This window comes from Rhincodon typus, chromosome 2 (assembly GCF_021869965.1).
Source record: "Rhincodon typus isolate 14 chromosome 2, sRhiTyp1.1, whole genome shotgun sequence".
NCBI classification, from domain to species: domain Eukaryota; kingdom Metazoa; phylum Chordata; class Chondrichthyes; order Orectolobiformes; family Rhincodontidae; genus Rhincodon; species Rhincodon typus.
Window position 1 is genome coordinate 119016429 of NC_063333.1, and position 16626 is coordinate 119033054.

The 16626-nt window shown below is 40.2% G+C and overlaps 1 protein-coding gene across 2 annotated transcripts in view; it reads left to right on the forward strand.

The window, feature by feature from the left end:
- Positions 1–16626, forward strand: part of LOC109910684 (lysine-specific histone demethylase 1B) — a 59271-nt gene that overhangs the window by 9350 nt on the left and 33295 nt on the right. For both annotated transcript variants that reach the window (XM_048606668.1, XM_020509914.2), the window contains exons 4-7: positions 3362–3496; positions 4686–4857; positions 9760–9887; positions 13973–14104. In XM_048606668.1, the coding sequence (XP_048462625.1) occupies positions 3362–3496; positions 4686–4857; positions 9760–9887; positions 13973–14104 (567 nt within the window). The remainder of the gene's footprint in view (positions 1–3361; positions 3497–4685; positions 4858–9759; positions 9888–13972; positions 14105–16626) is intronic.

Genomic DNA, 16626 nt, shown 5'->3' on the forward strand with positions numbered 1-16626 from the left:
GGAGTCTTGGGGACTGTTTTGCAGAACACCTACGGTTGGTTCGCACGAAACAACTGCACCTCCCAGTTGCGAACCATTTCAACTCCCCCTCCCATTCCTCAGATGACATGTCCATCCTGGGCCTCCTGCAGTGCCACAACGATGCCACCCGAAGGTTGCAGGAACAGCACCTCATATTCCGCTTGGGAACCCTGCAGCCCAATGGTATCAATGTGGACTTCACAAGCTTCAAAATTCTCCCCCTACTGCATCCCAAACCAGCCCAGCTTGTCCCCACCTCCCTAACCATTCCTCCCACCTCAAGCCTCACCCCCATCTCCTACCTACCAGCCTCATCCTGCCCCCTTGACCTGTCCATCCTCCCTGGACTGACCTATCCCCTCCCTAACTCCCCACCTACATTCACCTTTACTGGCTCCATCCCCACCTCTTTGACCTGTCTGTCTCCTCTCCACCTATCTTCTCCTCTATCCATCTTCTATCCGCCTCCCCCTCTCTCCCTATTTATTTCAGAATCCCCTTCCCCTCCCCCATTTCTGAAGAAGGGTCTAGGCCCGAAACATCAGCCTTCCTGCTCCTCTGATGCTGCTTGGCCTGCTGTGTTCATCCAGCTCTACACCTTTGTTATCTCAGATTCTCCAGCATCTGCAGTTCCTACTATCTCTGAAATAACTTTAAACCTAACTTATCAATCCTAGATTTAATCAAAAATGTTAAGGGATGTAGAGGAAAGACCAGAGTTCAGATTAGTTCACAGATCAGCCATGACCTCATTTAATTGCTGAATGGGGTCAAAGCGCTAAGTGGTCTGCTACAGTTTTTCTTTTCCCAGCAATAGCTAGCAGTTTTTTTTAAGGTAAATGTCTCTTGCGTAGGTCACACCACTGTTTTCCTCATCCATTTGACCTAGAAGAAATCCTAAAAAGGTTGCAGCATTATGGCCTACAAGTAAAAAGGGAGAAATGATAGTGTTTTTTTTTTGAAAGACTCCATAGAGTAACTGGGCCTTCTAATTAATGGTGAGGTAGTACACGATGCACCCAATAAGATGCAGGCTATCATGAAGACTTCTAGACCAGGGAATGTATCTCAACTGAGATCATCCTTGGGGCTTGTAAATTACTATGGTAAACTTGTCTGATTTGGCATCCATGTTAAAACCCCCGCCTCTGTTGTGGGGAAACAGTGGCTGTGGAAATGGACCCCGGAATGTGAGGAGGCTTATTGGGAGGTGAAGCAAAAAGATTGGGGTGGCTGAAGGTAGACTCCCAGATTGAGGAGAAAGTGGGATAATGTGAGTTTTGCACATTTGTAAGAAGGTGCTGCTATTGTCACCCCCTTCACCCATGCCTTAATCATGTGGTAGCAGATTCACGTTGGTTTTTATGGGACCAGTTCAGGGACATGTTACTGTAGTGATCATGGGTGCCCTGAGGTGGCAGTCTTGACGTTGGTATCAGTAGAAGTAACAGTAGGCTGACTAGATGAAATATTTTCCAGGTTCGGGAACCCCAAGCAAATAATGAGTGACAGTGATCTATAGTTTGTGGTGCATGAGTTTGAGGAGTTCCTGGAAAATCAGAGTCGTGCATGTACGATCAGATCCATGTCACCCTGCAACAGACGGCCAGATGGAGAGATTTGCTCAAACCTTTGAGGCAGGCCTTAAAGGTCTCACAAGGGGAGAATTTGCTAGGATGGTGATTGAACACATTCCTCAGCATGTATAGGAACATGTCACACGTGATGACCCAGTGTTTGCTGGCGTCCTTAATGTTCTTTTGGTTCTCAGCTGGCAGTTGAACACTGTTTGAATTACTGCAGCTGGAAGAGACCAGATAGGTGATAGTGAAATCAAGAAGGACAGATGGCCAGAAGGGTGGGGACCTCAAGGTCAAGGGTATTCCAAAAAGGAGAGACCGTGTTGGCCCGGAATTATATGTCCATTAAAGAGCGGGTCCCAGTGCTGGTAGTGTCTCATATATGTTGTCATATATGGTGCAGTCTAGGGATGAACAGGTCTGGAGGAGACACGTGGACCAGCTGGACACATCTCATCAGTGATTGGGGAGAGACCAAGCTGTTCAGGATTGGACCTGTGGTGTTGACCATGTCGTGTGTCTCTGAGCCAGAGTTGGCCATAATCCGGGAGGAGACAACAGTAGTGTCGGAGGGCAACAATAGCCAGAGAGGGACATGTATGCAGAACAACAGGAGCTCCCTGAAGCCCGGGAGCCTACACTAGAAAAGGTTCCTGAGATGAGACGGTCTTCTAGGAATTGCCATCACTGTGATAGACTGATCATGTCAATGTAGCCTATGGAAGGGTCAATTTCTTTTTCCATTATTTTTTGTAAATATTCCTGTTGATGTAGATAATGTTAGCTGCAATGTATGTATAATAATTATGTAATATATACAGTTTAAAGGGCCTATTGAAATAAAGAGGAAGGAGTATTATGTATATAGTTGGGTGTGTGCTGCCTTTTGAGTGGGTCAGGTGACCTGGACGTGGGAGCTAGGGGAAAGAGTCTAAAAATTGATTTTGGAGCTGAGACCTATAATAATGTCTTTCCTGGCCAAATTTATCCTCCATCTACCTTGTATTCTATTTACAGTTCTAATTAACCACAAACATAATACATTTCAAATAGTATTAGGTATGCTATCTTTGCTATGTGTTTAAGTCAATATACCAAAATATAATCTAATAAAACTCATCTGACTTGGTATGCAATGGGAAAGGCTAATACTAGCACATCTGAAATGCTGAGGGAGGAGGAGGGTAGAGAAATCACATATTCCGATTGTGGGAGCATTGTGGTTGGTGATGTGCCAGATGGCTCAAATTTTACTGTACTTGTTTGATTAATCCTGGCTCTTAGCGCGCACACTTTGTTCAGTGCGTTCAACTTTTTATTTCAGCAGGTAACCTTGTAGATATTGCGTAGATGCCAGCTTTTGATTTAAGAGGTCAGCATCTTGGTGAATGTTTAAAGGAATCTCACTTGTAATTCCAAGCATGTTTGCCATTTCTGGGGAGGACATCGAATTTGAGATTCTTCCCTTGAAGAACTCTTTCTGGTAATGGTGCTTGTGCATCTCCTGAATTATTGTTTGGTGACTAGATGTTTAAGGCCAGACTGTCCAGCATATATTATACTTTTACTTGAATTGGCCAGTTAATTTTCTTTTAGTCCACAGCTGTTGTCACTCTACTAAGTTGCTTGACCAACTAAAACTGGATTTAAGTGTTAGAATGCATCCTGTGTATGGTTTCAGAGGGAAGATTTCTAACAAATGATCACTGATATTTGTGACAACAAAAAGTGTTGTCTGATTTGTTGCATTTTTACATTAGGTAATGGTGCTGGAAGCCAGAGACCGGATTGGTGGACGTGTTTGGGATGACCACTCTCTTGGTGTGACTGTGGGAAAAGGAGCACAAATTGTTAACGGCTGCATAAACAACCCTATAGCACTAATGTGTGAGCAAGTGGGTTTCTGTATTATATAGCAATATTATGACAGCATCAATCATTGACTTGTTTGAATAATGATTTCACAGATTGCTTTTTATTTTTGTGTCTTGGTGATTTGTTTTAATTGTACAACTTTTTTCTTTTGTTTTTGGCCTATCATTTTGGTTGCCTGACTTAAGTTAGCAATTTTTCGGTATACATCTACTTGCTGCTTGTAAATGAAACAATATTCATTTAGATTACTCTAACCACTTTCTCTTTAGTCTTTCCAAACAAAAGTAATTTAGTGCTGATTCATGGTCCTTTTTAATAGAAAAAGGAGAGAAATTCGAATTTTATTCTTGGAAGTCCGTAGTGTCATTGGCTCAATTGTCTTCAGTTTGGTGAATGACTTTTCCCCTCTATATTAAGGTCAGTGGTGGGGAAGTTCACTGTGTAATGATCTGCATCTCCTCAGATACTGAAGCAAACTAATATAGCAAGACCCCAACATTCATAGTTGTGTAGATAAGTGGTGAGTAACTTGAGTGCCACACAACTGCCAGGCATCCACCCTTAACAATCAATAGCATTAACATCATTAAATCCTGCAGTATCAACACCTGGGGGTTACCATTGACTAGAAACTGAACTATGCTAACTATATGAATACTGTGGCTAAAAGAGCAGGTTCATGGTTCGAAATTCAGAGATGCATGTTTCGTTTCTAAACTTTCAAAGCCTGACCACCAGCTACAATACGCAAGTCAAGAGTATGATGGAATACCATCCGTTGTACATTACTGTTAAGCAAAATTCACATAATGTGTATGTTGAAAAGGTTGTTGGGGAAAAGATTGTGTTCTCAGGCTGTGCAAATGTATTCCTATGGAGATGTACAGAGGAATGAGTTCAGATATTGATTTGCCGTTCCTCACTGATGTCTACCAACCCCTGAAGGCCACTTAATATTTTGATATATTTTCCTATTCACTCCCATTCCTCCAGCAACAGAGGGGTTACAAAACTATTAAAACTACAGAGACTATAGCTTGCAATCTTGTGGACAGCACTTTAGAATAGTAGCATCCTAAGTTATTGGATCATCACGATCGTGGAATTTTTGTTTTCACAAGTTGCTACTAGCAGAAATCCAAATTTAACTTTGCTATATGAAAAATTTGTATAAGCTTTGAATTATTTTGAAATTGTTTTCTACTGCAGCTTGGAAGTAAGATGCACAAATTGGGGGATAGGTGTGATCTAATTGAAGAAGGTGGAAGGGTCGTTGATCCCACCATAGACAAATGCATTGACTTCCATTTCAATGCCATGTTGGATGTCGTAGCAGAATGGAGAAAAGACAAGAAACAATTCCAAGATGTGCCTCTTGGAGGTGAGTTGTCTTGAATAAACTTTCATGAATATTGTTTAGAGCTCAAGTAATCAGTAGATTCAATCCTTGAAAGGTTCCAACACAAGTAGGGAGTAAAAGTCATGACACCATGCTAAGTATTCCATTAGTTTAGAATTCACAAAAGATCTAATATCTAAATAAGCTATTTTACAATACTTTTAAGGCTAAAGGAATAATTAAAGAAAGAGTAATGCCCATTAAGGGCCACAGTGGTAATTTGTGCAAGGAGCTGGAGGATGTAGTTTACATTTCTGAATGAATACTAAAATGTTAACATGCAAGAACTGCGTATGCTGGAAATCTGAAACAAAGACAGAAATTGCTGGAGAAACTTAGCGGGTCTGGCTGCATTCATGGAGAGAAAGGAACATCATCATCTTCCATAGCCTTTACCACTACCACTAACCACAAACCCCAACGCCCAAACCACCACCACCACCACCACCATGGTCTTTCGCATATCTCCCACCTTTTCCTACTAACTACTAGTTCTGAAGAAGGGTCACTGGACCTGAAGCGTTAACTCTGCTGTCTTCCCACAGATGCAGCAGACTTCTGAGTTTCTCCAGTTTGTTTTTCTTCTAAAAGTATGCTTTGTGTTGGTGTTCACAAGTGAGGAGGATGATGTGGATATAGAAGTAAGGGAGAAGGACTGTGATATTTTAAAGATATTAAAATAGACAGCAAGGAGGTTCTGAGTAGTCCGGTGGGCTTGCAAGTAAACAAATATTTAAGTCAATAAATTTCTAGGGCCGAATGAGTGAGGCAAGGCAGAAAGCAAGGAATTGGCAATTGACGTACTCCACTTGGACTTCAGCAAGGCTTTTGATAAGGTCCTGACTAATTGTGAAGGTAGGAGCCCATGGGATCCAAGGAAATTTGGGTAATTGGACCCAGAATTAGCTCACTGGCAGGAAGCAGAGGGTGATGATCAAGGAATGTCTTTGTGACAGGAATGTCTTTGTGACAGGAATCAAAGTTGAGCCCTTGCTGTTTGTGTTATATGTAGGTGATATAGACTTAAATGTAGGAGAGGCAATGATTATGTTAGCGGTTGATGCAAAAATTGGTGACGTGGTAAATAGTGAGGAGGATACTATTGGATTACAGGAGAATATAATCGGGCTGATAACTGGGAACTGGAATTCAATCTAGATAAGTGTGAGGTAATCTATTGGGCAGGAAAAGTAGGCAAGGGCGTATAGATGAATGGTAGGACCTTGGAAAGCACAGAGTAAGAGAAACCTTGGTGTGCATTATCACTTGTCCTTTGAGGTAGCAGGATGGATAGACAGTGGTTAAGAAGACCTGAGAGACTTGCTTATTAGCTGAGACATAGAATTTAAGAGCAGTGAGGTAATGCTAGATCTGAATAGAAGTGGTTAGACTACAGCTAGTGAACTATGCGCAATTCTGGAATATAGAAGGGATGTGATAGCACTGGAGAGGGTGCAGAGGAGATTCAACAGGATGTTGTCTGTGCTGGCGAGTTTGTTATGAAGAGAGATTCAGTAGACTAGGATAACAAAGTCCCGACCCGAAGCATCAGCTTTCCTGTTCCTCAGATGCTGCCTGTCCTGCTGTGTTCCTCCAGCTCCACACTTTGTTATCTATGACTCCAGCATCTGCAGTTCTTGCTATCTCATTCGATAGACTGGGATTGTTTTTCATAGAGCAGAGAAGATTGACATGACTGAGATGTGTAAAATTGAGGGCCATAGACAGGAAGAAACCTTTCCCTTCGGAGGGATCAATGATCAGGGGCCATGGATCATAGAATCACAGAATCCCTACTGTGTGGAAACGGGCGCTTTTGGCCCAACAAGTCCGCACTGAATCTCAGAGCATCCCATCCAGACCCATCCCCCTATAACCCACCTAATCTACACCTCCCTGAACGCTACAGGCAGTTTAGCATGGCCAATCCACCCAACCTGCACATCTTTGGACTGTGGGAGGAAACCGGAGCACCCGGAGGAAACCCACGCAGACACTGGGAGAATGTGCAAACTCCAGACAGTCGCCCGAGGCTGGAATCGAACCCGGGTCCCTGGCGCTGTGAGGCAGCAGTGCTAACCACTGCCACCGTGCCGCCCCTATGTTAGGATGTTAGGTAAGGGCAGAAGATTTAGAGATGTGTGGAAACTGTTTTTCACCCAGAGGGTGGTGGGAATCTTGAACTCACTGCCTGAAAAAAAAAAGGTAGGGGCAGAAGCCCTCAAAACATTGAGGAAGTATTTAGATGTGCACTTACAATGTCAAGGCAAGGCTCTGGCCAAATGCTGGACATGCTGGGATTGGAATAGTTAAGTGCTTGTTTTTGACTGGCCCATTGAGTCTGCACCAATGTGTCCGAGTCGTATGTTGACCTGTTGATCTCTATGACTGACTGTATTGCTACCAGGATTTGTACAAACACTTGCAAGTTTGGAATATTCAGATGTTCTGTTGGATAAAAGATGAAAAAATAGACGGCTCCACAGAAAATCAAAGCTGCATATCAAATGCTGGAGTGACCTTATAGAGGTCTGTTAAATCATGAGGGGCATGGATAGGATGAATAGCCAAGGTCTTTTCCCATGGTAGGGGAGTCCAAAACTAGACGGCACAGGTTTAAGGTGAGAGAGGAAAGATTTAAAAGAGACCTAAGGGGCAACTTCTTCACGCAGAGGGTGATGCATATATGGAATGAGCTGCCAGAAGAAGTTATAGAGCTGGTATAATAACAACATTTAAGAGGCATCTGGATGGATACATGAACAGGAAGGGTTTAGAGTAATATGAAGCATTTGTTGGCAAATGGGACTAGATTAATTTTAGGATATCTAGTTGGTATGGACGAGTTGGACCGAAGGGTCTGTTTCCATGTTGTACAGATCTGTGACTCAATGACTCTATAACTAAATACAGGACACTTTGTTTTTCTTGTGGCTGTGCTGTTAAAATGATAAATTTAGCTTAGCCATCTGAAGCTAGTGCTTGTGTCCTGACCCTTAATGTTGTACAATTCATCCAAAAATATGATTTTTCTCCATACTGTGGAATGCTTAACCTTTCTTCTCCGTACCTCATCATCCCAACCATGTCCAAAAACTTTCCAGGTATATCTGTTGTGTTACATCCTGTTCCAAGCTCTAAAGGAGACAACACAAATATGGATTAACAGTATTGGTGAACTTTAACAAGGCATAATTTGGATGGCTACTGTTGCACATGCATAAAATATTTATACATTCTTCCCTTTAGCCCCCATCTCCATCCATATTACAAAATGTTGTCTTACAACATCTATCTGGGAAGCCTAGAAATATGAGATAACGTTCAGATATGAAAAGGTTATACTAGCTTCCATAAAAGTAAAGTGTGCTTCTCGATATGTTGCTGTTTTGTACTTGCACAAAGCTTGAGAAAAGCAAGTATGTATGGGGTAAGAATTTTTAAAGATTAAAAAACTACCGTAAGTCTTGCCATGAGACCATAGAAATAGGAACAGGAGTAGTCTGCTTGGCCCCTCGAGCCTGCTCCATCATTCGGTAGAATCACAGCTGATCTGACATTTCTCACATCCACTTTCCTGATCTTTCCCTGTAATCCTTGATTCCCCTGCTGGTCAAGAATCTATCTCTGTCAGACTTAAACATACGCAACAACTCTGCGCCCATCACTCTCTGTGGCCAGGAGGTCCGAAGACACTGAACCATCCGAGAGAATGAATTCCGCCTCATCTCAGTCTTAAATTGGCACCCCTTTATTCTGAGACTATGCTTTCTGGTCGTAGACTCTCCCATGAGGGGAGAAATCCTCTCAACATTTACCTTGTTACCCTTTAAATCCTATATGTTTCAGTGACAACCTCTCTCCTAAACTCCAGTGAGTAGAGTCCCAAACTGTTTGGCCTTTGCTCATAAAACAATCCTTGTATACCAGCGATCATCCCAGTGAACCTTCTTTGAACTGCCTCCATCCTGTTATTGTTGAATAACAACACTTTGAATGTTGTTACTCATTTGAATGCTTGCTCCCTGCCATCCCCACTCTCCCAGCTAGCCCACTCGCTGCCTTATCCCTTCGCTCACTTGTTCTCTCTGGTACTGAACAGCACTCCATGTATGGCGCTGATGTATTTTTGTAGGACGAATACCAATTTTCGTTCTTTGCCATGGATTAATCATTAGTGAATATTGGTTGATCTTGAATGAGTGAGAGATGGTTGACTGTGTTATTCCAATTTGATACTCCAAAAAACAAACAAAATGCAGCAGATGCTGGAGATAATAAATTATAACAAATTCTGTAAGTACACAGTTCAGAGAACATCTGTGGATAGAGAAACTAACTTCATGTTTGAAGTTTAGTATGCCTTCTCAGAACTATCAGGTCAAGTCCTGTTCATTGATACTTGCATTTGCTCAGCAGGAGGCCGAAGACTGAAAGATCAGCAGATAGACAAACTGGAGACTTTGAAATGGCAGGTGACTGGAAGCTTGGGGTCATATTTGCAGATTAATCAGAAGCACTTAGCCAAGTAGTTGAACAAACTGGTCTCCCTAGTTTAGAGTAGACTGCATTGTGAGCAGCAAAAATGGATATATTAACTTGAAATAACTATACATAAGTCACTGTTTTGTCTGAAAGGAATGTTTGGATGAAGAGAGATGAGGTGAAATAACGGGTGTTGTTTCTCTTGCATTTGTGTGGAAAGGTGGCTTGGAAGGCAGGAGTGATTGAGAAGTAGACTGGAGTGTAACCGAGTGAACTTTTCCTTCTGATTGGAAGGAGAGGGGAAGGTATGTTTGTGTGGGGAAATAACAAGATGATTTGTTGAATAAAAGGCTTGAAGAAAGCAAAAATCAACATGCCAAGTTTTTGTTCTGTGTGCAGAAAAGATTGAGGAGATCTACCAAACTTTTATTCAAGAATCTGGAGTCCAGTTCAGTGAACTAGAAGCCAAAGTGCTGCAGTTTCATCTTGGTAATCTTGAATATGCTTGTGGTAGCAACCTACAGCAGGTAAAAAAAAAAGTTAATGAATCATCTGAATACTATAGAAAATTGTGATCAATGATGTGTAACATTTGCAGTTATTACTAAAAATCAGTAATTATGATTTGTATTTTCAGTGGCTAATAGTTTGTATTTTGTGGGTCTTCAGGTATAGAATTAGAAAGGGGTGCTTGGACCTGAGAACTCCAAACTTTTCTGGAAGAAAATCCTCAACAGCATGTCATTTTGTTTTTTCAGGAAAGCTCAAATTCAGTAGTAATAAGGGACTAACTGGTGTAGGTTTTATCACCATTATAAAAATGAGGTTATGAGGTGATCCAAGAGTTGAAATGTTCAAGGCTACACAGTATTTTGGAAAGCTGGACCTTGGCAAAAGAAGAGGTACCCCTGACAGGAAATGATAACATAACATTAGGGAGAGAGGAACTGGGCTCAGAAGTTCATGCATTCAGTCAATATGGGTTGCAATTAGCAATGGCAAGAAGCAGACAACACAGGTGGGAGTAGTTTATACATTTTCTAAAAGTAGTTATAGCATGATACAAAATATTAAACAAATTATTTGAGCTTAAAGCAAAAGCAATCAAAAAATTGTGGGGTTTTAGTTTTTGTATAAACTAAGAAAATAAAATGGCAAGGGTAGTTTAGATAATGAGCTTATAGAATGTTTTTCAGAATAGTTTCTGGAAGCAAACTATTGTAGAACTGTAGTAAAACCCATTTTGGATTTGGGATTCTGTAATGAGGCAGGTTCATTAGCAACAAAAACTGTGTTGGAGAAAAACCATTCTGGCTAATTCTGCAGAGAAAACAGTTCAATTTTCGAGTCCAGTGGGACTTTTCTTTGGAACTGAGAATTGGAAGTGCTTTGGGAGCATTGAAGGGTTTCCAAAAATTGATTAAACGGGGTAAATAAATGAGTAAATTATTCAAAAAAATGAAACAAATTGGCTTTTGCAAGTATACAAAAGGAAGAGTCCTAACATAAATTTTGATTTCTTAAAAGCAGGAACAAGAGAAATTATCATGGGGAAGTGGCATGGATATTCAATCTTTTGTCTTTACAATGGAAGAAACAGCTAGGGCTCAAAACAGTGAATAAGTTAAGATAATTATTACTAAAGAGCAAGTATAGGCACAAGTGGACCCTTTTCAGACTGTGTAGTGGAGTGCTATAAGGATCGTGCTTTGGGCCTTGGCTATTTACAATCTATGCGAATAACTTGGATGAAGAGTTAGTAATGTATCTAAGTTTGCTGATGATTCAAAGCAGATCAAAAATGTAGGTTGAGGAGGATACAGGCTGCAGGTAAGTTGAGTTGACAACAAGATGGTAGTTGGAGTACAGTATAATTGGTAACTGAAGTTATTCACTTTGATCATAAAAACAAAGAATTTTTCTTGAAAGGTGTGACACTTCTAAATGTTAATGCTTGAACAATTTAGTGTGCCTGTATAAAGAACACGCAAATTAAGTCTACAGGTACAGAAAGCAATTGAAGTAAATGGCATGTTGGCTTTTATTGCAAAGGGTTTGGAATAGAGGAGTGAAGAAGTTTTGCCATAATTGTATAGGGCTTTGGTGGGCCATATCTGGAATACTGATTGCAGTTTGGTCTCCATAATTAAGTAAGGATATACTTTTATTGGTGGCAGTACAGGGAAGATTCTCTAAATTGGTCCCTGGGATGTGAGGATTGTCCTATGGTGAGTGGCTGAGTAAATTGGGCCTATATTCTCTGGAGGGTGAGGCAATTTCATTGCAACATGCAAGACTCTGAACGGGCTTGATGGAGTCGATGCTGAGAGAAAGGTTCCCTGAGACAAAAACATGGACACAGTCTAGAAATAAGCAATTTTAAATCAAAATGAGATGCAGAAAGGTGGTTGCAAAAGGCCAACTTAAGTAATGTAATCTTTCAGCACAGAGGGAAATTGCAGAGACAGCCAACCAGGTGATCTTAATGTTGGTGACAAAGGAATCCATGAGTTCCTTGCACATTTCATGTTAGAAGGGAGTGTGGAAAATCTGGGAAATGGTTTTAAAAAAATGACTTGGAGTTGAGAAAAGAAGCTTTGATTCCAGGATGATGATTCTAGAAGAGTTAACCATTTTTGCAGATGGAAGATGAAAGATCTGCTAGTATGCCATGACCCTGTCATGATTGGTAAATTGCTAGACTGGTTAGTCACCATATTCCTTTCAGGCTGTGTTTCTTGGATTTGGCGTAAAGGCTGTTCTCGGGTAGTAGCCAGGTAAGAGAAAGTAATGGTTTTAATGGTGATTAGTGTGTTGAACGTGGAGGTGAGCATATGGTTGAGTATTTAATAAGTCTAGAAACTGCAAGGTGAATGGAGGTCCAAAGCGTACACGTTTGGGAGAGAGGTGAAGGTGAAATAGTCAAAGGAGGAGAAGATGGTAGAAAAATAAGGGGACAGACTGTTGTGAAATTTAACTAAAGGAATCACACTGCCACTGCGACAGACTTGACGAGGCAAGTGGTGAAGTGCATATCCAGGGGTAAGATGTGATTACCCTTCAGTTCTGTTTCCACCAATGTTATGCTCATGAAGTTTTCTATAATAAGCTCATGGACTATAAGGGGTTTTTTCACTAATGAAGAGACATTCTGGTACAGTGTGAATTTATTTTTGTTTCCCCTGTAGTTGTTTTGTCGATCATTTTAAATCTATGATCTTGAGTTGCTGACCCCCTTGGGAAAGAAAACAATTTCTCATTTTTCCTACCCAAAACTGCAAACTGTTATTTTTGAAGCTGAACTCCGGGTCGTTTTTCTGCAAAAATATAAAGCAACAGCCTGTGAGCTGATCCAAGCACTGATCTCTAGGGTGGTAGTTGTACATGTGAGGGGCACTATACTATTCTCCAAATATTATTATTATCCAACATCTTATCAGGTATTGATAAACTACTACTACTAGTGCTGGCTGTCCACTATCCTTCTGAAAGTGAAAATTAATTTAATTCTTGATAATGATCTCTAGTAATTTCCTCTTTACTGACTGGCCTGAGGTTACCAAGTTTATCTTCCCCATTCCTTTAAAAGGCGTGTAACATTTGCAATCCCCCAATTCTCTAGCACCACTCCCAAATCCAAAAGAAGATTGAAAGATTGTGACCACAGTTTCTGCTGGCTCCATTATTACTTCCCTTTGCAATCTCTAATGTATTGCACCTGTGGCAGGTGACTTGATAATGTTGAGTGGTAATTTGATTATCAGCAGCTTTTTATATCTTTGGTCTGTGCCATAACCTCTAACCATTCCTCTATTCTAACAGTAATTTATCTTATTTTGTGAAAACCAATGCAAAACACTCATTCAGTGCTGCAGTCATGTCCTCTACCTGAAATTTCCTTCTTTATCTAGCCCTTAGTTTTACCCACATGCAAAAAGTATGTGAATTCATCCAGTGTTTTCTCTTATATGATGAAAATGAAGAGCTGCAGATGCTGGAACTCTGAAACATAAACAGTAAGTGGTGAAGAAACTCGGGTCTGGCAGCATCTGCAGAAAGAGGAGCAGTTAGCATTTTGAATCCAGTGACTGTTCATCAGAACATTAGTCTTTTCTCAACTTCATTGTAAATATTTTTCTCACATTGATAGTTCTCTATTCTCGATTAAAATGTCTGTCTGATTTTCTACTGGATTCTGCACCTTTTCTTGGTTTAACTTTAAATATTTCTTTTTGTCACCCTGAGAGCTTTGGAGTATGCTGGTTTGTAATTTAACTATGCTAGCCTTGAAGGTCTACCTTTTATTCATTGAATATTTTACTTGGCCATTTTTGTTTGCAGCGCAGCTGTATCATATTTTCTGAATTCAGTGATTTTTCTGTCTTCAAGTTCTTTATTTTCAACGGTAATTAACTTTTTATATGTTCTTCTGTCAGTGTTTTATACCTTTTCTCAATGGTTACTATAAGACTGATGTTCTTCGTTTGAAACACAGTCCACTAACTTAATTTCCCTGGTATGCTTCTGTAAGGTTATCCAACTGGGGGGAAAGAATTCAAAGATAAAAGCACATTTCTTTTTCTGTCTGTAACGAACACTATTTTTGTTGCAGGTGTCTGCTCGTTCCTGGGACCACAATGAGTTTTTTGCCCAGTTTGCAGGTGATCATACACTCTTCACATCAGGTTACTCTGCCATCATCAATAAACTTGGCGATGGTCTGGACATACGACTTAGTACTCCAGTAAGTTTTTGATTATTTTTTTTAAAATGGTAGTTCCATTTGTAAAACAAAAATTGAGCGCCAAAAATTTGTACAGTTTATCATGCTGACGGAGCTAATAACTGGATACATTTCAAGCAATGGTTAAGCTGTCATGTTTGCTATATAGTTGCTGCATGAACTATATAGCGAACTAGACCGAGCAGTAGTTTAAACCAGTTATAGGAAGATCTAAGTATTATGATAAATTTGTGGCATCATTAGTTAAACACTAGAACTACAGATAATTGTTGATTTTTATTTAAATTTAAAATATCAATACAGAATAAAGATGGCAGGACAGATGACATAAAAATGAATTACTGGTGAAACTCACCAGGTCTGGCAACATTTCATAGAAATTAAATTTAATGCTTTAAGTCTAAGATAACTCTTCTTTGGAGCTAAGAGGGAGGTGCAAAAGTGCTGGATTTTATAAAAAGGGGAGGAGCAAGTGGAAGTGAAGGGGAGGTTAAGGGAAGGTTAATGGGCAAAACAGATTAAAGATCAAAAGTGTCATAGAACAAAAAGCAAAAGGAGTGGCCAGTGGTGGAAGACAGCAGGAGTAGAGGACTGGAAAGAAAAATGGAGAACAGAATTCATGGTCTGTAGATTGTTATGGTACTTTGGTTTTGTTTCTGGGCAGATGTTGCAAGTTTAGTATGAACGTTCTGATTGATACCTCTGATGCACAGCAACAACATCTGCAGTAATTATCTGCAGCTTGGAGCTGATAGGCTGGAACCTGAGGTTAGGACATCATCTCCTAGGCATTTTGTTCCAAAAGGCGCTCTCAACCCTCGGGTTAGGTATTTCAGATTTGTTCCAGATTTGTTAGAGGCAGGAGGGTGGGACTACAAGCAAAGTAGGTGTAAGGATCCAGAATGTAGCAATGAAAGAGCCTCAACCTTTGCAGTTATCTAACACGTTCGGAGCTCTTTCAGATTTTGTGAATGAGAACCAGGACTATAGGGAGAAGGATCAAACTGATTACAGCATTGTGATGAAGAGGACCTTTCAAATCAGGGGTGGGCATGGAGGAATGGGTGCTGGAAGGAATGTAGTTGTAGTAGAGGACAGTTTGGTTTAGGAGTTGACTGCTTTTTTCGACTAGAGAGCATGGGTCCTAAAGGCTGCGTTGCCAGGCTTAAGGGCATCACTTCAGGGATGGAGAGGAACTTGGAGCAGGAAGAGAAGGATCCTTTTGTCATGTTCACCTTGGGTACAGGTGAAAATAAGTAGGGTGTTGAAAGAGATCCTGCTAGAAAATATGAGGAGCTCAAAACTAAATTTATTTAAAATAGGGTAGAACCAGGAAGTTTATTTTGGATTAGTACCTGAGCCACAAGCAAATTGGTGTTGGGTCAATTAGATCATAGAATTCAATGCATGGCTTAAAGATTGGCATTTAAGAATTAGGAAATTGTATAGTGTTAGCAAAATCTCACCCCTTTAATACTCTCTTCTCTTTGAAACAAAGATTGGACATTCTATTTTCCTTCCCTATTATTTGCTGAATTTGTAGCGTTCTACAGTCTTTTTCCATTTAAATAATATTCAGCTCCTTTATTTTTCCTGGCAAGTGTATAACCTCACATTTACCCACATTATATTCTATCTGTCAAATTTTTGCCCATTTGCTTAACTTGTCTGTATCCCTCTGCAAACTCGCATCTTCATTTGCTTTCCCACCTATCTTTTTGTATCGTCCAAAAACTTGACTATAGTACATTCTTCATCCAAGTCAGTACATATTATAAATAATTGTGGCCCCAGTGCTGATCCCAGTGACACTTTGTTAATTACAGGTTGCCATCCTGACAATGCCCTCTTTATCCCAGCTCTGACTTCTATTAGTTAGTCAGTCCTGTATCCATGCTAAAAAAAAGTACCTTCAATTTGTGTGACACTTTATCAAATGCCTTCTGAAGATCCAAATGTATTAAATCCACTGCTTCCTTTTATCTATCCTGCTTGTTACCTCAACAAATTTCTTGTATATTTTGTCAAGCATGATTTCGCCTTCATGAAGCCATGCTGACTCTGCTTGATCATACTTTACATATTTCCAAATGCTCTGCCAGTGGATTCTTTATAACAAACTCAAATATTTTCCTAATGATGGATGTTAAGCTAGCTTTCTCTTTCCCTTTTTAAATAAATCTTGAGCTGAAGTTGAGTCTTAAAATTGAGTATTTTCAAGAGTGAAAATAAATTCCTTTCTCGTGGGCTCCTCTTGATTTGCCGGAGGGCTACTTTTTGATTTTCAGAGGCTCCTTTATCATTCTCACCAACTCCTTTTATTGGTGATGCAATCGTATAGTAACAATGTCTTCTCTTTTGTGTTGTCATATGGGATATTGGGGTTCTTAAAAACGAAGTAAGAGTAATTCTCTAATATCTTCAATCATTACCTGTCTATTAAATTTAAACATCCAACACACAATAACATTAGTTTCCTAGACACTTCGGCATTTAAGCTGACTCGAGATACAACAAGCACA